We start from the raw sequence: 26,188 nt of genomic DNA, 5'->3' as shown, positions 1-26,188 counted from the left end.
ACTCAGCATTGCCAGCTTTATGTAAATAAAAATTAAAAACAAACTAAAGCAAATTTTTCATATAACAATTGTATAATATCTGTAATTAAAGTAATTCTTTCCTGTTTTACAGCTGAGATATAAGACATAAGTCTTTGTCAAAAGACTGGGAAAGTGCACAAATGATTCTGGTCCCTTTTTCAAAGCTAATGCACTATACTAGAAATATACTACAATGCAATACCTACAAAACATTATATTTATTTTGTGCCATATTTATAAACAAAATATGGAATGCATATAGTATGATGCTTCTAATGATGAGAATATTAAACTTTAAAGATTTCATTTTTGGCTTAGAGGTTTTTATAGAAACTTCTGAGAAATGATGGCTGAAACATCAAACATGACTTGTATAAAATGATTTGGGAAGACTGAATTTTTCTCCTTGATTATATAGTTTAAATTCAGGCATCTTTCTTTTTTGTAAAACAATTCTACATGAGAAGAAAACTTCCTAGAAATAAACTAGATAATCTGGTGTTTTGTTTCTACACCTTTTTGAATAATTCAGTCTAAAATCTATTAATTTATTCTTACATGATATCTAATCTCCAAAGTAGCTCATTAGTATACTGTGTGAGCCACACCAACCTAGGAGGTGTTTTTGTGATCAGTGAAGATACCTTCAGTGGGTGCTGGTACACATGACAAAACCTGCCTGTTTTGCAGATTCATTGCATGTGTGGATGTTTCTTTGTGATTTAAGTAAGTTTGTTAGATTGCAAATTAAACCACATCTGTATGTAGTTTAGTTTGCACTGTAGCTATTTGTAACATCGCAGCCTTTTGACAGCTCATCCCCCTCCACCATGGGAGAGGCAAGTTGAAGGAGAAGCGGCGAGGGGCCTGATCCTTTTTTTTCCCCCTTCGCAGAACCTGTCTGTCTCTCTCACAGCCAGGGGGCGAGCTGGTGAGGGCCCCAGTCCTTCCTTTGGTGGCAGTGGCCCTTACCAGGGGTGCCTGGGTGGGCTGCTAGAAGACAGTTGCTGTCCCACCTTGGGCTCAGGGAACAGTTAGATTGGGCTGGATGCTGCCTCTGAACTGAGGCACCACCTGCCTACTAGCTGCTTGCCCAAGTGGCCCCAGGGGGTGCTGCTACCAAGGAAGGAGTGACCAGGGCCCCCTGCAGCTCAGGGTCCACTGGCAGCTCACCCTCTGGACAAAGGAGAGGCAGGTAATTTCCATGGTGGGCGGGGGAGGGAGGAAAACCAGACCCCTCGCTGCTTCTCTGCCCCCCCCCCAGCAAAGCCTGCCTGTGTGAGCTGTACCGGGCCCTCTTGCTGGCTTCCAGCAGGTGGGCTCACAGAAGAGTTGGATCTGGCAGGGTGCTGCTCCAAGCTGGGCACCCCCAGCGCACTAGCACCCTGCCTGGGGGCACCACCACTGCAGAGGGAAGGACTGGGACCCCCAGCTGCCCAGGGGCTGCTTGGGCCACTGGCAACTCACTTGAGCAAGCTCTACCAGAAAAAAAAAAGAAAAAAAGTAGCAAGGGGCCCAATCCATTTCCCTCCCTGCCCCCCCCCCCCCCCCAGATCCTGCTGGCCTCTCCCACAGCTTGGGGGGGATGGGGTGGCAAGCTGCTGTCAGGCCCTGAGCTGTGGGGGGGGCCCCAGTTCTTCCCTCTGCAGTGGTGTCCGAGCAGCCCCAGGAGGCACATTACAAAATGGTGGTTTTTAATCATCACTATTAAAAACCCACCATTTCAATTTAGGAGACTAAACCCCCATCACGTGTACAAGCACCCAATGTGCCCATCTTGGAAAAAGCAGACTAATTAGGACCCTTCATGTTCCCCAAACCAGAGATCATTTTTCCCCAGTTTGCTTCATTTTCCTCATAGGGACAAGAGTGATCTTTAAGTATGTGGAAGCACAGGCTTGAGTATGGATTTCATAACAAGGAACACCCAGGCCATTCAGAGCTAGATATTATTTAATCAAACCTCCCTCAAATGCAAGACTGAATTCTGTTGGCTTTATTCCATCTCTAATAATCATTCCATTCACCTTTCAGACCAATGTAAGGGACAACCTTTGTGTCCCCATGCCCTTGCTTGTGCTCCATTCATTCAGCTAATTAAGAACTGGTCTCAAACACCGAGTAAAACTGAAATAGTTTTTAATTCACAACTCTAATTATTCTGGGGTATGTGTGGACACTTATTTCACATTAAAAGATCATTACTGAAGAAACTGAAGACTATTTTTTCCAATGAATGTTAAAATATTCTTAATCTATAAAAGGGTATTCTGAATTCTTAATCTGTGTCCTTACAGAATTGGGACAAACTAAAATCAAGATAGTTATTTTGATTCCAGTCTGTATAGACAATACTTCAGAGGAAAAAGAAATGCCTGAAAGCTTTGCCCTAAATCTAGGTCTTTTGTATGCCATATGTATGTGCAATCTATTCCATCAATCAGAGCAGCCCACAGTTCATACTGTGTATACACAAATAAATGTACTGTACATAGGGGTCTAAATCATTTTCATAAGGGTACAGAATATTCCCTTGTTTTTAGCTACCTCCCACAAGCAGAAGTATAAAAATTAGCAAGCTGAAAAACAACAAATTGCATGGCATACACAGAGTTTCATTAGTGTCATGCTAGCAATGCTATAATTATAGCTGAGAATACACTTTACTTCTAGCCCCTATTTTCAATGCCTGACAACCCTCCTTGAAAATTTACCTTATGGACCAAAGTGTCCTATACTTATACTACACCAAAATAATTATTAGAGGGCAACTGAAAAAAATCCTCCTTAAAAAAAATGAAAAAACCCCAAATGAAAGCAAAATGGTGGCTTAAAAAAATGCTGTTTATTCACTGGGGCAATGTTTGTTCCCATTCTTATCTCAGCCTCCCAAAAATAAAAATGCAGGTCGATTCTTTAGAACCATGAGTAAAATAAATTAACATTTTACCACTCTCCTGGATCACGCTCCTTTCAGGGGAAACTCTGTCTTGGGACTCCCCAAGAAGAAGCCTTGTCTGGTTTCCTTCACCTGATAGGACCCCCTGATGTGGCTTCCCAAGGAGCAAGCCTCTGACTGAGATGCTGGCTCTTCTCTGTCCCTGGCTTCCCTGGATACCCATAGCACCCCCACATCAGAGTTCTTTCTTTTTGTCAGTCCCAGGAAAGTGTTGGGGGGAAGGATATTTTCTTTTCAAACGTGGTGGAGGAGAGAGGGGGGATATGTCAGTGATAGATGTCCAAATAGCACAGCCCACTTCTCAGCTGCAAACAAGCACCACTTTTATTGCATCACCGCAATAAAGCTGCGTTTCTGTCTCACTCGGTCTTCTGCACAATCAGCCACACAACCACAACCACGCAACCACACTCAAGTGAAGCAGGATGCACCAGTGAAAATTGATTTTGATTTGACAAAGTTCCTAGCCTTTAAAAAATGCATTTTCAGGAGATTTAAAAACAAATATTACCCATTATATTACATGATTTTTAACAATGTTCAGAAAGTAGGCTGAAGTGTGTAAGTTACTAAATTACATGATAAAAATTTGGGAGGAAAATGGCATGCAAGGAAAGAGGCAGGGATCCTGGCTTATTTATGAATTATATATGCTAAGTAACAAATGAGGCAAAGGCTACTGAAGGTCACTACCCCATTTTGGCAGCTTCTATTAAAAAAAAAAAAAAAGAATAGTTCCACCCCCCTTTGCAATGTACAGGGTGATAGAAAATTCTGGGTATGTCAATCAATTATTTACCTCTTACAGAAATTTTTCACTAAACAAGAAATGCCATTAAAATCCATTAAAATATGAAAAAGTTAAGATTACCTGGTTAAACAAAGTCAAGAAGTGACAAAGTTAAACTTGCATCCACAATTTCAAACCCTCCCATTTTGCATATATATTACAACACAGTAAATAAAACTTTAACATACTATTTGACTATTTTTCAAGTAATACTATTACAATAAACCATGTTTCTACAGCGATAGATATACACGAAGCATCTTTATAGCATGCATACTAGAAAACAGGCTGCATTAAGAGTCATTTATATGACATATGCACAGTAATGCATACTTACAAAAACAGATTAAGTATAGCAGAGTAACGGTGAAAAATTGCTGGCATGCATACAACTACATTAACTTTGTAGTTAACTCTCTCATCTCCTGAATTGTACCTAGAGACAATATTCTGTTCACGTGTCTACACAGGTTGGAGGGAAGCTTTGTAGTTTATTGTTTCATTTTCTGAATTGATCCTAAGAGGAAATAGGCTGATAGCTGAAAACAAGTATTCAAAAAATAGATACAGATATATAGATACGTAGCTACAGATAGTGTGTAAATGATATACTTCCTAGAAGATCCTAAACTACATATATGTGAAAAACTGCATGTGAATCTGTAAGCACTGGGTAATCTATAGGGCTGTGCGAAGGTTTTGTAGCCAATTTGATTCAGAGGAGATTTGACCGAATTCAGAGACTGAATCTCCGAAACCAAATCGAATTGGGAGACTCATTAAGAGGCCTCTGAATCAATTTGGGGCCCATTCGGAGATTCGTTCATAAGCTATACAGGTTTCCCTCGCATAAAGCGAACCCACTTTATAAATGTAACAAATAGGGATAGGTTTCCATGGTGGTGAGGGAGCGAGGCTGGGACTAGGGAAGGGGCAGAGGGAGGGGTGCCGTTCCCAGGGCTGTACTGTGCTCCCCCGGCCCCCTATACCTGGGCTCTGCCTGTCCCAACTCACCCCAGCTCCTGGGCTGTGCCATGCCATGGTGCAGGCAGTTGGTATCAGCTGCTCCCAGGGCTACTGCAGTGGCGGCTGGGAGGAGTGGCAGCAAGTGGAGCCCTGGACGGTACGGGCCAAATAGGTGAATCAAAATTGGCTGAATCAAATTAGGACTGTAATTCTAAATCACCAAATTGAATCACAGTTCCTTGAAAAAAAGATCAGCCAAATCTGAATCAAATACTTATTGCTTTGCGCAGGTCTAGACTAATCTACTCTGCTGAACTCAATGCCGAACTACCATCGATCTCATTGGGCCAGAATTTCTTAATTCTGAGCATTTCTCGAACAACTGGAACATTTTTGTTAACTGTTTCTTATGTGAATTAATTTTTTTTTTTTTTAAACACACTTCTAATTACCAGTATTCTGGGCATCCTCTATTACGCATCAGATTCCGAAACATTTCGTATTCCTCCACTGAAATGTATGCATTTTAATTAATTCATGCATTAAATATAGTTTCATGTGATGGGAGTGACCTGTCAAAAAACTAAGTAGTTAGCAATGTCATTTTAAAACACTTAGGAAAAATTCATATAATTTTTGACTGTTTGCTTCACATGGTTGGGAGGGGATTCTCTTTATCCATTTTTTAGATACATTTTTCCAGGCCTCTTTGAAAAAAAAATACGTATCATTTATGTATTGAAAGCTACCAAATTACTTTTGCCATATGTAATTTTAAAAATTCAATAAGGCCTCCATACATAACTGTCTTAAAAGCAGTAAGTTTACCACCATAGGCTAGGTACAGATGATACACTTAACATGCATTAAGCATGCAGAAAGCACTTTAAAGTCTTAACAGAACAGACATTTATGGCACTTAAAGCACTTCAAAAATGGCAGATCCTACACTAAATTAACCCTCAAAAATGTGGCATTAGACTAAAGCGATTTAGGCTGGAGCAATTTTTTTGAATGTGTTTCAATTTGTTGCTTCCATCATGCTTCAACATAGGTCGCATTCTGCAACCATCCAAGAGGCATTCACTGGGCAGTTTGCTACGCTTCATAGTTTGTAGGGTCGGAAGGGACCTGAGCAGATCATCTAGTCCAAGCCCCTGCCATGGCAGGAAAGAATACTGGGGTCAAATGACCCCAGCAAGATGTTCATCTAACTTCCTCTTAAACACCCCCAGGGTAGGGGCCAACACCACTTCTCTTGGAAGCTGGTTCCAGATCCTAGCCACCCTGACCATGAAGTAGCGCCTCCTGATATCTAACCTAAACCTACCCTCTGCCAGCTTGTGACCGTTATTCCTGGTTACTCCTGGCAGTGCTCGGGGAAACAGTGACTTCCCCAATGCCTGCTGGTCCCCCTGACTAGTTTATAACAGGCCACAAGATCCCCCCTCAGCCTTCTCTTTTGGAGGCTGAACAAGTTCAGGTCCCGCAGCCTGTCCTCATAGGGCCTGCCCTGTTGTCCCCTAATCATACGAGTGGCCCTCCTCTGGACCCTCTCCATGCTGTCCACATCCCTCTTGAAGTGTGGTGCCCAGAACTGGACGCAATACTCCAGCTGCGGCCTGACCAGTGCCACATACAGGGGCAGGATCACCTCCTTGGACCTGCTCGAGATGCATCTGTGGATGCATGCCAAGGTGCGGTTGGCCTTCCTTACTGCCTCTCCACACTGCCGGCCCATGTTCATCTTGGAGTCAATGATGACCCCCAGATCCTTTTCCACCTCCGTGCTGACAAGAGGGGGGTTCCCCAACCTGTAGGTATGGTGCCGGTTGTTCCTCCCCAGGTGCATCACCTTGCACTTGTCTGTGTTGAAACCCATCCTATTCTCGTCCGCCCACCCTTGTAACCTGTCTAGGTCTGATTGTAGCCTGTTGCATCTTTCCAATGTACCCACGTCCCCCCACATCTTAGTGTCATCAGCCAATTTGAACAGGGTGCTTTTTACCCCCTCGTCCAAATCTTACGCTGATGAAGATGTTGAACAGTGTGGGCCCGAGGACTAAGCCCTGCAGAACCCCACTGCCCACATCCTTCCAGGTTGAGAAGGACCCATCTACTAGCACCCTCTGGGTGCGGCCCTCCCACACAGTCAAATGGGTCACCAACTGGCTGGTGTCTACACCACAGCCCCCCAGTTTCTTAATGAGAACGGGGTGAGAGACAGTGTCAAAAGCCTTCCGGAAGTCCAGGAAGATTATATCCACTGCTACCCCTGCGTCTAATGATCTGGTGATCTGATCGTAAAAGGCCACCAGGTTGGTCTGACAGGACCTTCCACTGATGAACCCATGTTGGTTGCCCCTAAGCATGCAGTCTCCTGCTGGCCCCTCCTGGATGTGTGCCAGCATAATTTTCTCAAACAGCTTGCCTAGGATCGAGGTGAGACTAACCGGCCTATAGTTTCCCGGGTCCTCCTTCCTGCCTTTTTTGAAGATGGGAACCACGTTGGCCCTCTTCCAGTCCTCCGGTACTTCACAAGAGCACCACGAGTGCTCGTAAAGTTGTGCCAGGGGACTTGCAATGACCTCGGCCAGTTCCTTTAGAACTCTAGGGTGGAGATCATCCGGGCCGGCTGACTTGAATACATCCAACCCCTTCAGAAGCTCAACTAAATCCTCGCTAACCCGTAGCCCAGGTGTGCCTCCCCCCGGGGCCCGAGGGGGGCCCAGCAGGGAGGTGGCTGTTCTGGTCCCTACTTAGGAAGATGGAGGCAAAGAAATCGTTAAACATGTTAGCTTTGCCATCTGGTGTGACGACCAAGTTTCCCATGGCGTCCTGCAAGGGCCCCACATTACCCGGGACCTTCTTTTTACCCCCTATGTATTTAAAAAAAAGACTTTTTATTGTCCTTAATCTGGGAAGCTTGAATGGTGCTCATCCACTTTGGGCGAGCACTGACCCAGCCCTGCCCCCAGGCTATCACAGACAGGAGACAGAAAACACAGTTTCCTCCCTGCACAGCCAGGTGGGGGAGTGGGGAAATGGTGTCTCTATCGTGTTGATCCTCCTTGCCCTGCCACCAAGCTTGGGGGCAAGACTGGGTCTGCATGGCAGACAAGCTCTATTTCTCCCCCCAACCGTCCCCCAGTCCCAGTTCCCAACATGGTAAAAAGCTGGGCTATGCAGCTGTGTGCTGCAGCTTCTGGCTTGCCATTGTCAGTCCCACCCCCTGCCAAGAGGGCTCCTTGACAACTTGCTGGATGGGGTCTCAGGGGCAAGGAGGGCTGGGACCATATGGCAGGGCTCCCTCGTGGTGCAGCAAAATGCTGGCCTGGACAACCCCACATTGCAAGTCCTGGCTGCAGCTGTCAAGAGGCTGGAGCTAGGGGGGAAGGGAGCACCCCCTGCCATGAAATTCTCTCCCTCCCATAGTTCGTTGGCTGGGGTCTCAGGGTGAGGAAAGGGGCCAAGCTGGGTCTGCGTGGCAGGCAGGGGGCTCCAGTTCCCAGCTAGTGAAAAGCTGGACTGGGCAGCCCTATGATGCACCTCCTACCTGTAACTGTGAAGAGACTGGGGAGAGAAGGGAACCTCCTGCTATGTGAACCAGGTCTGGCCCGGACCCCCCTCCCCTCAAGACTCCACCTAGCAAAGTGGGGGGGAGATTTGTTCCCCCCTCCCCTGCAGCTGCTGCTGATAGTTCCCAGCTGGAAAGGGGTGGGGCCTGCCTTGGCCGGTACAGGTAGGCACCAAGCTTCACCCCCACCCCAAATATCTGTTCGGTTCATTCCTGCTCTACCTTATAGCACTTTAAGTGTGATAGAGCACTTCCACCAAGGGCTTTTTAAATGTCTGTACTTAGCCATTATAGCTACAGCTGTGATATTATCAACTTCCCTGAACTTGTTTTGTTGATACTACACATGTACAATAGCATGTAAGTACAGATATCATTGCTTCCTTTGCTAGACAACCCAACTTCAGTTAGAAGTCTAAATGTCAACCCTGAACATTATAAAATTATACAGAATGAGGAGGAAATGGGGCTTATAGTGCATATAAATATGACAGTGTATTAGACTGCATTTAATTATCAGTTCAAACAACAACCTGATCTAACCTTTGACAAGTAAAATAAATGTTCTGAATAATTTAACCAAAGGAAACATTTGCCGTTAATGCTGGCTAATTATAGTAAGAGTTGTACAGGGAGAGAAAAAATGAGAGATATGGTAATTTATACACTTGCACGGCAGTTGCCACAACTATTGCATAAAGCCCTTGAAAATTTTTCAAGCAGGGTGCCTGTTAAACATCAACTTAAACATACATGCAATTATTTTTTCCCCTAAGTTGATGTATCATATTAGGATACCTAAACTTGGTATACCAATTTAAAAGAAATAGAACACACAGGGAAGACATTCATGAAAATAACATATGTAGCCTGTCTGGTGAATAATCGCTATTTCTCGGTCCTCTTTACTGTTGTATTCACAGATGACACAGAAAGCAACAATAGTTAAACTTTAAAAAGGACAGTGTCAAACACTAAAATGCATTCTTGAGTAGAAGAGTCCCCAAGAATGCTTAGGCCCACTGGTATTTGAAAAACCAAAACAATGGTCAAATGCGTTTTAAAAAAAAATAGAGCGATTTCTAAACAAATTTGAAATCCACAGTCTAGAATGACCCAAATTTATGCTGCACCCACCAGCAGAATAATTAACCGTATGCACAGAATTCCAATGTAAAGAATGAAAATGCTTATCTGAACAGTCATACTACCGGTCCCAAAAAGCTATTGGACTAAAACTATCTAAAAGCGTAATCTTTCTTCTTTTTTATAAGTATGTTCTCAAATATCCTAATAATGAGTTTATTAAAAGTTTAAGCCTCTATATTAAACAGTTTCACATACTGGAGTGGTGTAAAGTTGGCAACAGTGAAATGTCTGCCTACATGCACAACTGATACTGTTCAGTAAAACCAGAAGACAATGGAAATTTTAAGGACAGTAAGTTATGGTAAATGAGAATACAATAAATCCAAATCTTGAATATATATTAATATATGAAGACTTTATATAATCTGCAAAATACAAAGTGAAAACCATTAAAAATATTAAAACTGACTGGATGTATGCTCTTCCTTTTCCCAAAAGTGATTTGTGTGTAGATAACTTGTGGTCATAAGTTTATAAGACAAAACATTATTTTTAACTTCCCTTTTATATTTTCATAAAAATTCAAACTACATCACTCTGTCAAAACAGAAGCTTTAGATGCGTTTATAGAGGCATAATATTGTTTTTAGCTTCTTATAATGAACATGAATTAAAATATTCTGTGGACAATAAAGGGGAAAACATTCCTGTGCATTACTTAAATGATGAAGAGGTAGGCGGAGAAAACACAAGAAATAAGTGTGAGCTGAATACTGGAAAATAAAGTTTAAAGGTGGCTGTTATTCTTGCTTTACAACTTGACAAGAAGACTTTAAAGCAAAGAAGGCATTTAAAAATCTGACAAAATCTGTGGCTCATACTCTACAGATTTCAGATACAACACTGATTTTATACCACATGTATAAAATTTACCACAATGGAATACGTAGTTTTGTTGCAAGTCAAAGCAACCGCTAAAGTAAAAAATTATTTCTACTGCATTTGGACAACAAATTGAAAATCTTTGCCAATTATTTATAAATATAATTTATCATTTTTTTCCACACATACAACACATAAAACAGTGTTATCTGAAACCTAGCTAGTAACACCTAAGATTGTTACACACTTGATATTTCACTTCCTCATATGTTATTAAGATCAGAATGTTAGATCTATATTGAATTTAAGTAAGAATGGAGACATTATTTTTACTTTTCTGTGATTTATGTACTAGCCACCAAATAGAAACAGCAACACTGTTCCGGAATGTTCTTCTCTTCAAAAATATATGGTCTTAGGTGAACAGTCAAATAACCAAATATGAAGTTCAGAGCTCATTAGGTGGACAAGGACTACTTTCTAAACAAAAGCGTGCTGCTCCATCAATTACAGAGTGTAATAAAATTCTTCATTTTCCAAGTTCAGCATATGTTAAAAGGAATCCCAAGCTAGAAATTGTTAATTTAGCTGAAATCATTAAAATCAACATTTTTGTTAAGGAAGCATGCATTTAAGTGTCAAAAGTCAGTGTAATGGGGAGAAGCATCATATTAATATTTCATTTAGCATTTTCAACACGTAGCACTGAAGTTCAAGAAATGTTGACTTTCTTTTAGATGTTTTCTTGTAATTCAAGCTGGTGGTGCACACATAAATATGCACAAACAAAACATGTTTGGAAGAAAGAAGTATAATTTAGAGTTTCACATACACACAGATGATATAGTCAGTTAATAAACTTGCTTATCAAATGTTACCATGGGAATGTTTGTTAGTTAGACCTTTGTGAAACATGTTTTCTGGAACAATAGTTGGCAAAAAAAACCAAGCATCAACAACAAACGAAAAGATAACAGGAATAATACCACAGCATTTCAGTTCTAACCACTCAGAGTACTTTTATACACATACTCCAGTAGTGGGGGGGGGAAAGAGGGGGGCAGCACTTTCATTAGCACAGCTCTCGCAGCCGCTCTAATTAAAGTGCCACCTTAGCTCACAAAGCAGTGTCCCCATGCTTCAAAGTGGTAGAGTGTTTGACCTAAAACACCAGACCATAAAAGATAAGCATTTTGGTGTCATTTAAAACAGTTTCAATACTCCAAAATTAACATATGCACATACATTTTAATGAAACAGACATTAATTCCCAATGTCTATATTTGTGAAGCATCTTCACTCTTACTTCCTTCTCTATCAGTCTTGTGCAAGTAACATACTAAAGGCAACATATGAATACTTCATAGTTTAAGCAATGAATGAATTGGCCTAAACCCTGAGTAGCAATTAAGGGTCCTGTTTCTTTACTGATCAGTATCTAGCAAATAAGTGTGGGTTTTTACATGCACAATTGTCCACTAGCAAATCAGGGAACTACCAGCCAAGAAAGTATACATTTTAACCTCTACAAGCTTTGCTACATTACACACATGTTAAGACTTTACTCTGATGGAGATGTGCATGGCAAACCAGAGGAATGGAAGAATGCTGATGGGGGTCAAGGTAAAGCAGGATTGTCCAAATGGCAGCCCACAGACCTCTTGTGGTCCTTCCCCAGCCCCACAAATGTTGCTTCTACCATAGCAGACGGGTTCTTAAGATCCTTGCAGCTTCTACTTCTTGCTCCTGTGCCTGGGAGCAAGGTGGTGCAGCAGGGAGGGAATGGGGTGCTCAAGCTGCATGCACAGCATGAGGCCAGGGTAGCCACATTGCATTCATGGTGGAAGAGGGAGCTGGGCTGCTAGCAAGGAAGGAAGGGGATGGGTTGCTCAGACTTCGGGCGAGTCTGTGGCCAGGAAGGGAAGGGGCGCTATGTATGCAGTTTGGGGAGCCAGGCTGCCAGTATAGCTGCAGGGAGGGTGGAGCTGCCCCTTCTGCGCACTTGCCAGGGTGTGGGCATGCTAGACTTCCCACAGAACAGGAGAGGGGGGTCCTACAGGGAGAAGTTCTGGAACTGTGGCTTAGATGGCATGAGGTCCCTGGCTGCCTGGAAGTTACATAGCCCTGAGGAAAAAAAAAAAAATTCTCCATAAAATCAGTGAGTTTCAAAGTAGTTTCCAGAAATGTCAATATGGAGGCTTCAGCCTTCAGCACAAGCCTTTTGCATGTTAGAACATAACAGCCAATAAGATCTTTTCTTCATGACATCTGGAACAGACATTAAATACCTGTTTTCTCCTCACAAAAATACTGTTCCTGACAGTACTATCTTATGGCAGAGGTAATTAGCTTACTGTGCCCTGATATCAGCACATGCATAGACGGTGACACTTTACTGTGGAGCTAATTGGTCTACTCCACAATTAAGCACATATAGCACACCCACAGCATATTTAAATCTTAATACTGAACTGTGCAAAACCGGACTTAAGACAAAGTTGGTTTCTGTACCATCTGAATGTTACAGTAATTAAGTAGCAGTAACTTAACTAGTTAAGATAAATCAAGCATCATAGCAATACTTTATTCTCTGCAGAAAGCAAAGGAAGACAGACACAGAAGAAAAAGTACTAACCTTCATATCAGTAGATTTTTCTGTCCAATATTAAACTCTCTCAGTTACAACAGAATAATTACCTTATTCTCTCTGTTAATCAAAGAACAATCTATTTGGACATTCAATCAGTGGGACTAAGAGTCATTAAAATGCAAAGAAGGTAATCAGATCCTTTATGCCACGAGAAAGTGTGAATCATCCTTTGTAATGCCACAAACCTTACAATTCTAACACTGAAATTTATATGGAATGAATGTGTTAGGAAGTGTAAAAATTAGTGTCCACAAAACTATTTTTATTGCATATGCAGTACGGTATACTAAAGGGCAAGTAACAAAAATGCTACTATCACAATTTTAAGTTCAGATTAGCTCTGTATCTTCTAACACTTTGTAGCATGCACGTGCACACACGCAACCTTTCAAAAAAACAGCTATCACTTCATTATCTGTGCACATGATACTGTTTTTCCCTAGCACCTCAATGCTGTTAGAATAACATGTCTGACTTGTAACACTTTTGCTTCAGTCTAACATTTAACTAGAGGGATAAAAGGCAAAAAATGAACAAGTACTTTACTACTTTAGGTAAAATATCACCTCTATAGTTTAACTGGCACTGCGCTTTCAATTGAGGCATCATTTTAGCTGAAGGGGGGAGAGGGGATTCTTTTTCTTTAAGCAAGCTCTATATGAAATTAACATTATTAAAACACACAAGTTCATTTTTAATGTAATTTACTTTTTCTGACAGACTTGAACCCATACATAGCAGCACTAAGAAGAATCTTAGTGTTTGGGAGCTGGGGGGTGGGGGGCAGCGGCAAGTCCAGCTGGGGATGCAGCTCAGTATACTGCTTGGGGGACTTCCCCCCCACTGCCCCCAGTCAAAACCCAGCTGGGGTCTGGGGCCAGGGAGGAGGATTAAAACACCCCTTCCTTCCCCCACTCAAGCTTACTGCTGGCTGCAGCTGTGGACTACAAATCCCAGAGGCACCTGGAAGCAGGAAGAAGTGACGAGCACCCCTGCAGAGTCCTGCAGCTGTAATTCAGGACTGCAAATCCCAGAGACCTTGGGAGTGGCAGGAAGAGAAACCAAAACACATAGCCAGAGAGCTGAGTTCTAGTGCCCCCTGGTTTCTGGCCTGAGCTACTGCAGGCATGCAGCTGCATTTCCTGAATCAAAGGTAAATATCTGTTCACTTCTGTTTCAATTTAGTCTGCACATTTTAAACTAACCTGCAAAAACTGAACTGATTCAGCCTTGGGCTTTTTGACTGTCTCTATGTAGCCCAGAAGTTCATTTCAGATAAACTACTTTCAAAATGGCCAAAATCAGATTTCAGAGAAACCTGTAGTATCAGCCATAACTGATTTAGGTTATATCAGTTTACTGAACTTCTGTGCCAGATCCCCTCCAGATTTAAAGTTAACTCATAGTCCCCCCAGTATCCCATGCTGCTTTGTACCTCCCCTGTAAACACCCTCTCCTCACCCCTCCCCCCCCAGCAGGGTGGGCAGGTTAGCTTTGGCCCAAACTGTTTGCTCCAGCTGAGCAGGGAGGCATACTCTAGAGCCCCCATCCCTGCACCTAGTTTATGGCATGAGCCAATGCAGGCATGTGGCTGGACTCGATGAGGGGGCTGGACTCAATAATATTCCAAGGTCCATTCCAGCCCTAATGTCTATGAAATTTCAGAAATCGAAAGTGAATGTCTGTTCACTTGCTTGTTGGTTCAACCTATGCAGTTTAGACAAACCTGTAAAGACTGAATCAATTCACTTTTGGGCTTCTTGTACGGTCACACAGCAGCCATTGTGGTGTTTTTGGTGCCCTATTCTCCCTCCTCTTCAGAAGTCATATAGTTTGAACTCCAAGGTGTTCTAGATTTGGGCAAACAATCCTCACCTCTCCCTCCCCCCCCCCCCCCGGGGAAAATATTCTTACATCTTCCTCACAACATGTGGTTTTAATTGAACAAAGAATTCTATGAGTAAAAATTTTTATGCTCTACATGCATTTTGCAATCTGGTTGCAACTTTGAGCTGGTGTGCAATGATGCAGGAGGCTCAGTGGGAACAGACTTAATAGCTAAACATGATTAAAGGGACTTGAGATACTTGGTGTTGGAAGGGCTAAGCCTAGGGACTAAAGTACCTCTGTGTGTAACTTCATTCTTCTAAAAAGGAAGAGGGCTCATTTTTTAAAGCTTATTATATAGAAGAAAGAAAATGTAAACAGAACTATACTAAGTGATTGCTTAGATGAGGCTTAAATTGCAAATTGAGAAAACTGCATCTTTCCTGTATGCCACAAAGGAAAAAGCTTTACTGATCATATACTATCTTTTTGCAATCAGTTGTTTGCATTCTTTTGAGTTCTTGATCCAAATGGGAAGCACTCAGAAAAAGAAACAGCAGCTGAAGCCTGTTAGTACCATGTTGTTTCCATAGCCACTGTAGCTTTTTGATTATTCTAGTCTGCCTTCATTCCACCATCCTGTGGGAACTAACACTCCATGACTACCTGATCAAATTGCCTTTCAGAAAGAACTAGAAATGGCACAACCCTCCTGGAATTTTTAGGCACACTGATTATTCCAAGAGAACAGAGGAATGTTCCTATAAACAAGGATTCAAGCAATATGAATACAGTGGAAACACAGGAATTTCTACAGCCTAAGCTATTTTGAAGCAAAACTAGAATTACCTTCATTCAGAGGACTGGAACTTTTCAGTATTTTTCCCCTGCAGTTCAAGTCAGGTGCATGATCCTTCACCCCTTCCAATATCAACTGCTCAGTGAAATCCTGGAAATGGACAGATCAGTTGCTATTTTCCTTACTTCATGGTGTCATTCTTTTTGTTTTAATATACCATATTTACTCAAATCCAAGATGAGTTTTACCCCATTTAACATGGGAAAAAGCCTTGCGTCTTGCATTCAAGGGTTGGGGAGGTGTGGGGGGGGGGGGAGCTGCTGTGGCTCAGGTTCTGGACCTATCCTGCCCTACAAGTCCTTCTGCTGATAGAGCAGCAGGCTGGACCCTGGACTACAGCTGCTGCTAACATTGCTGCTGCTATCAGACTGAGCTTGGGCAAACATGTACTCTGTGCTCCAGAGTGGGGCAAGAGTCCCTCTGGAGCCAAAGCAAGGATGGATCCAGAGCACAGGTAAGCAATAGAAGGGTTAAGGGGGGGGGGGGCAATGGGACATGGCAGGAAGCAAAGTGTGAGGGCAAGGGACAGGAATCAAGCTGCTTGACTCCTCCAACACCTGCCCCCACTGGCATTGCTTTCCCCAATGCAGTGGTGGGGGAGACAAATTTAAGATGACCCTCTAATAATTAGATTTGATACACAGAAAATGATAATAAATGTATAAACTCAGTCATCATGGATCCTGGTAAATATGGTATGCATCTACTCCTGTGCCTTCTAAATATCCTGACCAAACAGATAGCCTGAATCCTGATTACGCGAAGTGATTAAAGAAACATGTGAAATTCACTTTTGATCATACAAAAATGCAAAAATATAACTAAGAATGACTCCAGAGTACTAGAAATGAGGAAGAAGTTACAGAAAATGAAATTACAGAGAAATAGGATGTCGTGCCAAAGACTGACTCGACTAGTAAGAATCTACAAAGGAACAAGCTCTTTTAGATGCTTGACCTCAAAGCTATCCATTTCAGTTACCTCAAAAAGAAACATTGATCCTACTACTGAGTGCCACCACTCCAGCTTATACTTGAAACAAGTGATCTCCAGTGTGATGAAAACATTCCACACAAAATCGGGCATCCCATCACTGTTTTGCTAAACGTGTGCGCACACACACACACAGTCTGAAGATTAAAGGAAGGATTACATTTCTCAGAATTTAAAGAGTTTCCTGAAGAACAAATAATTTTACATAGTCCTTAGTTTTAGGTCTGTCGCATGCTGCATTTGGACCGTGGCAAGTTTGAGAGACACCTTAAGAAGAGCTTATGAAGATTAGGGTCTTAGTATATACAACATTAAATTATTTAAAGACACTATTCAACAACTATATTTATTCCTGTAAGCATTCGTACATTTATGCAGCACTATAGAATTTCACATAGACTGAAAGTGAAGAAGAAAAACCCTGAGATAGATCTGTATATGCCATTAAAAACTGAAAAAAAAATGAAAAGAATTTGAAATGTGAACTGTTAATCAGTAAGCTAAAAACATGTTCTTCTTATGCCGTGAGAGGTACAAAGGAGTATTCTGCATGGGTGTTTGTAATGGAAACCTTATTCCAATACCTACAAATAAAAAAAGTTTCAATTATTATGGAAACCTGAATGTGTCAGGCTGATCTAGGTTCTGCCCAGTTAAAACACAGCTTAACAGAGAGCAGTTCACTACAACTGTGATTATTTTTTAGTGCTAGCCAATTCATTGCATTGTACTTGTTCATGAAACCCAGGAAGAAAACAGATTAAAAATAAGAAAATGGGAAAAAATACATCAATTTCACTGGTGGAAAGCAGAGTGGATTTTAAAGTTTTCAGCTTAAATAGTCTAGCAAACATTGGAAAAGTGTTTTGGTTTTGAATATACGAGAGAAGAATTTTAGCTAGCACTCTTCTAATTCTTGAATTATCTTCACAAAAAAAAAACTAAGAGAAAGAAAGGCACTACTAAGAACATCACAACCTTTACATTCCACTGAAGATATTTTGTTATATATTTATCTATTTGTCACTATTTTCTTACAAGTACATTTAAACACAATTTTAAAATGTTAAAAATTCAGAGAAAGCAAAACCTCTGCTGTGTTTTCTCTTGGATTTTTCTCCCTCCCACTTCCTTTCAACTATACTCAGCAGTAGTGTTTAAAAAAGAAACTTGCACCTGATGTGCCACATTGAGCTCGAAAGTACTAGATTCACACCTATAAAAATATGAAAAGGCAATGAGAATTTTCATGGACAGTTTACACACATTTATTAATATCATCCGTTCCGTTAGGTCCCAGAGAAAACATCTTATTAGTTCTACAATTAAATGATTCAGCAACCATCCAAGCTATCTTTGCCTTTTAACAGTTCCAATCAGTAGCAGATCTAGGTGTAATCAACAGCAGCAGGGGGCTTTAGGAAGCAAAACAAAACAAAAACAGTAGGGATCTTAACTAGTATACAGTAATTGATACAAGGAGATGTTATATTTTATTCTAAGTTAGCCCAAGATATGAGGAAATGTGTAGTGTTAGTATGTAGTATCTACAATTATCATTTAAAATCATCTGTAGTGATATAATAAGCTATTTTTAAATTTATATATTTTTAAAACTTTTATCGAATTCTTCTCCACTCCAAATGATCTCCTGTCACTCATAAACCCTTTTTTACATTTCCCACTTACTTCTCATACCACAGGACCAGTACTGCAGTTACCATATATTCAGCATCCATACATGTCACCTCTTAAACTAGTGAGTGGGCTACTCAAGTAAGACAAAATATTCCCTTTTCTGTAGGAGCTGAGCACATGGTCTGCACAGCACTTTTAGCTCCTGATATGCATGGTAGCAAAATTATGTCTCCCATATGGCAGGGCTGACAGGCTGACTGTTATAATTTCAATATATCATAGAAATTTACATTTCATCTAATTTTATGCCTTTTTAACCCCTTCCCTCTATTAACACTGTCCTAGATGTAGGAAAGTGCAGTATTTATACTATTCAAGATACTTTAATAGTTAGAGCATTAAAGTATGTGCCTTTCATTTTTGAGATCAGAGTTCCCTGCCTGGGACAACAGTGTAAAATGAGTTCTCTACTCAAATGTTGTGGATTTTGCTGCCATCCCCCATTGCACTAAAAAATTAACGGCAGGTTTGTATGTTTGTTTTCTTTTGCAGAAACCCTGGAAATCTTTAAAAGGAGACTAGACAGTCACCTCGCTGGGGTCACCTGACCCCAACTGTCTTTCCTGCCTAGTGCAGGGGGGGCTGGACCCAATGATCTTCCAAGATCACTTCCAGCCTTACAGTCTATGAATTTATGAAGTCAATAAATGGAAATTTATGATGCTATTGCTTACTGTAACTTCAGCGTCACCCAGCTACTGTACTGAAAATAAGTTACCTCCTAACTTACACAATGTCTAAGCACTTAATTTAAATTTCCTAGAATGAAACAAGTGGAACTGGTATCCTATTGCTTACCTATTAGCTTTTCTATTTTACTAAATCTACAAAAATACTTCGAGATTTGTCCTACAGTATTTATTAAAACCGTGTGGAAAATATAGCCTATGGATTCTAAATAGCTCGTTTCTATCCGTGTTTCACTCAGCTGTTTAGAAAATAAAACACACTGGTATATAGACTACTTTTATGTATAATGAGGATTAATTAGCTTCAGTAATGCCAAGAAGCATTCAGTCAGTAACAGCCCCCAGTGTATTAGGTACTGTAAAAACACATATAGGTAGGGATAGTTCTGTCCCCAAAAGCTCAGAGAAGGTAATTTGTGATAACATAATAAGATTAAACTAAGCAAGGAACAGAAGGGAGAATAAAAATGTTACTCCTTCATAAGTTATGTATTGGAGAATTTAGTGACTTGCGTTCTGAAACATCTCAAATTTTAAACAGAAAGGTATGGTACTAACTACCTTTCTTTTGTTGGCCCAGTCCTTGCTGGTATCACAGTATATAAAAAATGTTTCTTATAAACCAGTGTCTTCCCTTATATACAGATGTGTGTTGCAGCTCAGACTTAGCAGCATTAAGCTACCTAGTCTGAATACCAAGTAGCAGTATAGCCATAACCGCAAAGGACCCTGAGCAAATGCTCGATAGCTGATGCCCGTATTCTCACAGGCTGTGGACAGGTTATGAGTTCAGGTCTAGTGCTAAGTTTCTGTGAAATTCATACTAAGAATTTCTTAGTAGTGGAAAAATAAGTCGGGTACAAGCACACAGGCCTCTGGCTAGGGAGCTACATAGATGCTTCAAGGTGAGCTCTTCTGCTAAAGGAAGCTAGAGGACTGCTCCTGGAGTCTCCTAGGAGAGGACAGTGATTGACAGTCTTCCCTGTGGAAGAAGGGGCAGGCCATCAATGAGTAGGTAGCAACTGTTGAAAAGCAGTAATTGCTAAAGATAGCCCCTTGTCCTATAGGGGTGGCAGGAATGAGGGAAACTAGTACAGTCTAGTTCTATACAAAGGAAGAGAGGCTGAGGCAGCACAGCTGGACTAGTCTTGGGATAAGTCAAGCTGTAAAGGAATGCCCTCTGCCTTAGGTGACCATCCCTCCCTAACTGGCTGGGACAGTCCCAGAATGAGAGCCTCTAGTCCCGGTCCCAGGCTGCATGACTCTGGAACAGCATTTGTCTCAGATTCGCAGTATCATGCAGGGATCCACGGGAAGCAGCTGGTTTCCTCTTGCAAGCTGGCAGCATTGCAGCCTACAAGGGGCTGCTGGGAGCAGGATGCAGGGGGCACCACGTGCATGTGTGTGCCTACACACATGTACATGGCTGAGGATACAACCAGGCATCATGGAGAGCAGCTCCCAAAAGGTAAATATATGGGGTGGGAGGGGGAGCAGATCAAGGTCCCCACAGGGAGGGAGGGAGTGTGGCAGGGGCTGGGGGCACTGCCCAGTCAGGGCGATTCATGGGGCCAGGGCTTGGAGTGGGATGGGGCCACAGGAGGCTCATCCAGGGGCAAGGAGCATGGGGGGGTACATGCCCCCCAGATCTGTGCGCAGGGTGGGGGATCAGGGCTCCCCACCCTGATGCCTTCCCCCCAGGGATCCCACACTGGTTGTGCTGCCACAGCAAGGTGCACCCTACCCACATGGCAGCAGTGGGGGTTGCAGTGCAGAGTTGTGCCCCCTGCTACTACTGGGCAGGAGGGGGTGTGCAGCCGGCACAGGGCTCCTGGGGGAAATACGGCAGGAAGGGGAGCCCCAAGCCCACAATGGGCAGTCCACAACCACTTCCAGGCTGCTCAGCTCAGCTTATTTCCAGCTGTGCTGCTGGTGGCTGGGGGGGGGTGGAGAAAGGAGGCGGCAGTAGGCATGTGTCCCACCCTTCCCTTTTGAAAAGGTGCTCACTTAACCCCTGCCCCATGCAAACTGCAGAATACCTGGGCCAGGTAAAGCCACGCTGCCTCTGCCCCTTTCCCTTTGAGCAGGCAGGAGGATAGTAAATCACTGCTACAGACTGAACATTGTTCAAGCCATGGCAGTAGGATCCCCTCAGCTCTCCCTGACAGTTAATTTCCAGGTGTGCTACTGGAAGCCAGTGCTCTCCTCCCTCCTTGGAGAGGAGGAGGAGGAAGAGAAGAGGTCTGTGAAATACTGAGGGCCCCTCTAGGGCTATGGACTGCAATTACACAAGTGTTTGGAAACTGTTTCAAATGCGTAACACAACAGAAGTTTAGTGCATATAAACAGCTTGAAAAGTGACTGAAACTGGTTTAAGATAAACCTGGATAGATGTAGTATCAGATTTAACTGATTTAACCTAAATCAGTTTATTGAAGTTCTGTCGCAAATCCCCTCCAGATTCAAGTTAACTCATAGTTCCCCAGCATCCCAGGATGCTTTGCACCTCCCCAGCAACCCCCTCATCACAGGGTAGGCGAGCTAGCCTTGGCCGAAGTGGTCTGCTCCAGCCAAGCAGAGAGGTGTGCTCTAATACCCCGCAGCTTCTAGCCTGGGCCACTGTAGGCATGTGGCTGCATTTCCAGAATCAAAAGTGAATATCTGTTCACTTACTTATCAGATCAATCTATGTAGCTTAAACTAACTTGCAAAGATTGAAATCAATTCAGTCTCGGGCTTTTTCACTGTCTGTACTTAGCCTAGACATTCAGGTAAAACACATGATAGGATCTAATGCCTCCTACCATGCCACACAGCATCAGATCCTACCATGCCTCACTGCCAGTGTAGGGAAAACACAGCACTATGATCCTGGGCTCCTCCTGCACAGATGGAAGGCTATAACTGATGAGAATCCCACCTTCACCCATGAGGCTCTGCCATGGATGGGAGTCTCACCAGCTGACAGGACTCCCAGGCGTGGCACCCCACTGTGCTCTGCTGCGAATGGAAATGTCTTCAGCTACAGGACTCCCAGCCACCACAGTGCATGGTACACCCTGGTAGCTGGAAAAACCATCACCTGGGCACCCCACGGGCATAATTATGCTACATGTGCAAATTAAAGCTGGATAGAAACCAGCTATAAAAATGAATCTGCATTTTCTAGTTCTATGGCATGATAGTTTATTTGCACATGTAGTCAGTCTAAATGAATTGCACAATTAACCTAGTAATTGTGTAATACATGTAACATGTAGAGGGGGCCCCAAGAGATGTATACAGCCAGTCAAGCTGGCATAAGATCTCTTCTCAGGAGAGAAAACATCTTAGTTGAAAGTGCTCTCATTGTTTCAAAGAGCCAGTTTTTTCTCCAAATAAAAACATTTGCATGCATGTACACTAGCTTTCTGTGCCAGGAGAAAGGGGTTTCTCCCAGCAAAAATATAATGCCTATCCACAAACACAGGTGTACAACTACTGGTACCCAGTCTGTTCACTTAAAGCAAGCGTAGACATGTCTATGTGGGCTGCACACAAACCCCTTTGAATTACAGCAGTTATACCTTAAGGAGATAATACACTCACATACAGTGTATAGCCACAGATGAAATCTGCTACTGTTGCACCTATTCCATCTACTTGAGCAGTAGCCCAGCAATTTATGTCTTGCAATCTATAACAAAGTGTCTGCCATTCACTTAAAAGGAAGTTCTCCAAAATGAAGAAACACCACCAAAACAACTGTTGTGCATTTACAGGAAGAGCCAAAGACCTTAGATAAATGAAACTACATGACTGCAAGAAATAAGTCAACTTGCAGCTTTCCTATGCTGTAATGTGAAAAGCAGTTGTTTCACCAAGAAAGGGGATCTATTTAATCCAAGAGCACAGAACAAAAGCCAGAAGAAAAAGGGAGAAGCTCTTCAAGCTCTCCATCTTATTCTTTAAAACAAAGCATTGGCAAAATTCAGCCGCTTTGAGCATTTTTAAGGATAGATTTAGGATTCCCAGACTAAGTTTTGTGGGTCCAATATCAGCTATGGAGAATTTGAGAATACTTAAAGGAAAAATGCAAGACGTAAAAAGAGTAACTATAGTAATTAACTAGACCCTTCCAAAATTTATGCTTAAAATTTCAGATGCATCTTAGATGCTCCTCCTAAAAACTCAGATAGTAACACTCCTATGATGATGAAAAAATTATTATGGATGACCATGACAACAACAACCAGGTCATTATTTTAGTTCCAAATAGGACATTTTCCCTATGGATACTTTGGTTTGGCTGGCCAACATCAAGTTGGTGAGAAGGTGGGAACTTGCTGGTAAAACGCATTAAGTCCATATTCTGCCAGTTCAGTCAAGATTTTGAGTTTCAATTTAAACAATATGGGCATGTTTATATGCGTTGCTTTAAAAAACAGCATGACCTTTGAGAACTTCAGCACATTCTTGAAACTGACCATAAAAAGGAAGCCGATTTCCACTCCACTTGCCCACTGTCTCCAGGAATACCTATTTATAAGTATTCGTGTGATCAGTTTCAGATTTTGCCAGCTCTCCAATCGTCTCAGATTCCTTTTGATGCCAGAGGCTCCACTGTGACCTTGACCATTCTCTAGATAGCAAGACACTTCACTACTGATAAGCAGAGTTATCAGTAGGAAAAACAGAACCGTTTAGGAGATGAGTATATGGATTCATTTTTTCCGATAGTTTTGCATAGCCACAAAAATCCCAATCCTCACCAACTGATACCAGTCACAACAAGCATCAGGAATGGCAGCATGGCAAGCTGTGTTTTTAAAAAAAAAAATCACCCTTCAGTAAGGTACTGCAACTCTATGGCAGTGGTTTTCAGCCTTTTTTCATTTGTGGACCCCTAAAAAATTTCAATTGGAGATGCAGACCTCTCTGAATTGGAAGTGTAGGTATTCCCATGCTTTTGATTCAGAAACCCCTTGGACAGTCTGTAGAACCCCAGGAGTCCATGGACACAGTTCAAAAATCACTGCTCTATGGCATTTGGTCACCATAGCTTCTGCTATAGACTGATATACCAGGGGTTTGCATTCCAATTTGTTACATCAGGGCTGAATTTTCAGAGCTTGCCTCTATATTAAATATAATCTGGCCCCAGTATACATAACCTTGTTCCAACTCCTTCAGTTTGGCCCCTAACATAACCTCATTCCTACTCCTTCAGTTATGGGGCAGAAAAATAAAAACTGAGAACCAGGCAATAACTTAAATCAACCAGGAGACATCCAAATTTTCTTTTGTTTCAGAATCTGATATAACTCATGATATAACTTACCAAGACCATAGTATATACTTCTGAGACCACATTCCAAACATGGCTAAGCATATTGCTCACTCATTTTCAGGAAATTTCATTCTGGATATAAAAAGAAGAAACTAAGTCTTTCATGTCCACTACACTGACTTTGGGAGCCCACAAGGCTGAAGCATTATGGCCAAATCCCTTTTCATGTCTTATGGGTCCGAAGGTTGTCAAAGATCAAAGTCTTTGATTTCAGATGCTGATGGCAAAAGGTCAGAGGCTAACACAACAAACTCTGCAATTGTAGTCTATCCCTCTGTATTAACAGTGCTGCATGCACACACCCCTGTCTGTGCCTCATTTCAAATCACCTGAGCTCCCATACAAGAGAGAAGCTAACCTTGGATTGTATACAACTCAAGCACTATGACATAAAAAAATACCGTACCTATGGTAATGAGATTAGCTCACTTTAATGAAGTTGTAAAATTAAATAATGTGCTATGCTTGCTCTCCTGTGACCAAACAGGACCAGTACCACTCAAGCAAAAAATAACCCCCCTTTTCCTGAAACTTGAACAAAGAGAGCACGAGTGCCAACCTGTTAATTATTCATGCCTGGCGTGTAGTAATTGGTCACAATAACTTTGAAAGAACTTCCGCCCAAAGCGGAGAACTCTCCACACACACACCCAGGAGACACAGTTTGTAAATTGGCCTCTTACAAACATCTCCCCGCCTCCAATCCTTATCTTGGCGTAACTCCGTCCTTGCCGGCTCGACTATCTCTCTCGTTACCTTTCTTATCAAGAGCTCTCGGTAATCTGCAGACCGCAACAGCTTGTGTGAATCGCTCGGAATCTGTAACAAGCAAGTCTATTACCCACCCTGTAAATGCTGGGTAACATGATATCTACATGCTGTAACTGAATAAATCAACTCCTCTGCCTACGCTGCACTACATCAGTAGCGTAAGTAAAATAAACTTTCTGTATAACCAATACGCTTTAAATCATCTGACTCCTGTTCACCGTTAACACCCACCTGTCTGGTCATAAATCCCTCCTCACGCCAAGCCGGTCATGCTGACCCAGGCTCACAGGTCAAGGGTACACCGGGTATTGGGATGGTCCCAATACCCCTTATAGCTGGAGAAGCTTATGGATCAAGCTTCCTGGAAAATGTCAGCTCTTCTAGCTTAACTTCCTGGGGTCATTCAGGTTAGATAAACTACACAGCAGAAGGTGTACCAGATACCTTCTGGGTCAGTTACCTAGCTATGATACAGAATTGCTTGGACTCCTACTTCCATTTTCATAGATGCTTACCATGTCATCATGGTAATGCTCACCTGCAGATAGGACTGGTACCTCCCTTGTCCTTAACACTAAATATACATTCCCACAGAGCATTTGCAAAAAGCCAAACCCCCAAAAGTACTGCATTAATTCAATCTGCATTGCTTCTACTGTATCAGACAGGAAGGCTCTGTTCCTAGATAAGGCATGTGGTACCTGAAGTGATTTGGGGTGCATCTGTTCTGAATACTTGGTATGCCCTCCCCCCCCCCACTTCTCTCAAAGCAAACACACATTCTCAAACTATTTGCGTCCAACACCAAAACATTTTATTTTTGAGTTTGGGCAAGCACAACTGATACTAATAGAGCTTCATCCCAGTTTACTTGCAAAAAATTAACTGGCAGAAGAACTTGATGCCTTTATGACAGATCTGGATTCCATAGTTGTATACATAAACAATTAGGCTATGAGCAGATGTCATCTTTGGAGCAGGATTAGCTGTGCTGTGATGTGTCCTGGCATACCTGATCTGCTTCATTGACACTTAGGCTAGGGACAGATATTATACATAAACCAGTTTAAGCAATCAGAAACTGGTTT

The 26,188-nt window shown here is 42.2% G+C and overlaps 1 protein-coding gene across 1 annotated transcript in view; it reads right to left on the bottom strand.

The window, feature by feature from the left end:
• TBC1D5 (TBC1 domain family member 5) overlaps positions 1-26,188 on the bottom strand; it is a 475,870-nt gene that overhangs the window by 307,246 nt on the left and 142,436 nt on the right. Inside the window, exon 3 of the mRNA XM_090046588.1 lies at positions 15,611-15,710. Coding sequence (XP_089902714.1) covers positions 15,611-15,616 — 6 coding nt within the window. The 5' untranslated portion in view covers positions 15,617-15,710. The remainder of the gene's footprint in view (positions 1-15,610; positions 15,711-26,188) is intronic.

Source organism: Crocodylus siamensis, chromosome 5, assembly GCF_052110815.1.
Source record: "Crocodylus siamensis isolate JL-2025a chromosome 5, ASM5211081v1, whole genome shotgun sequence".
NCBI classification, from domain to species: Eukaryota; Metazoa; Chordata; order Crocodylia; family Crocodylidae; genus Crocodylus; species Crocodylus siamensis.
Note: the sequence above shows the minus strand (reverse complement) of the source record. Positions and strands in the feature narration are given on the sequence as shown.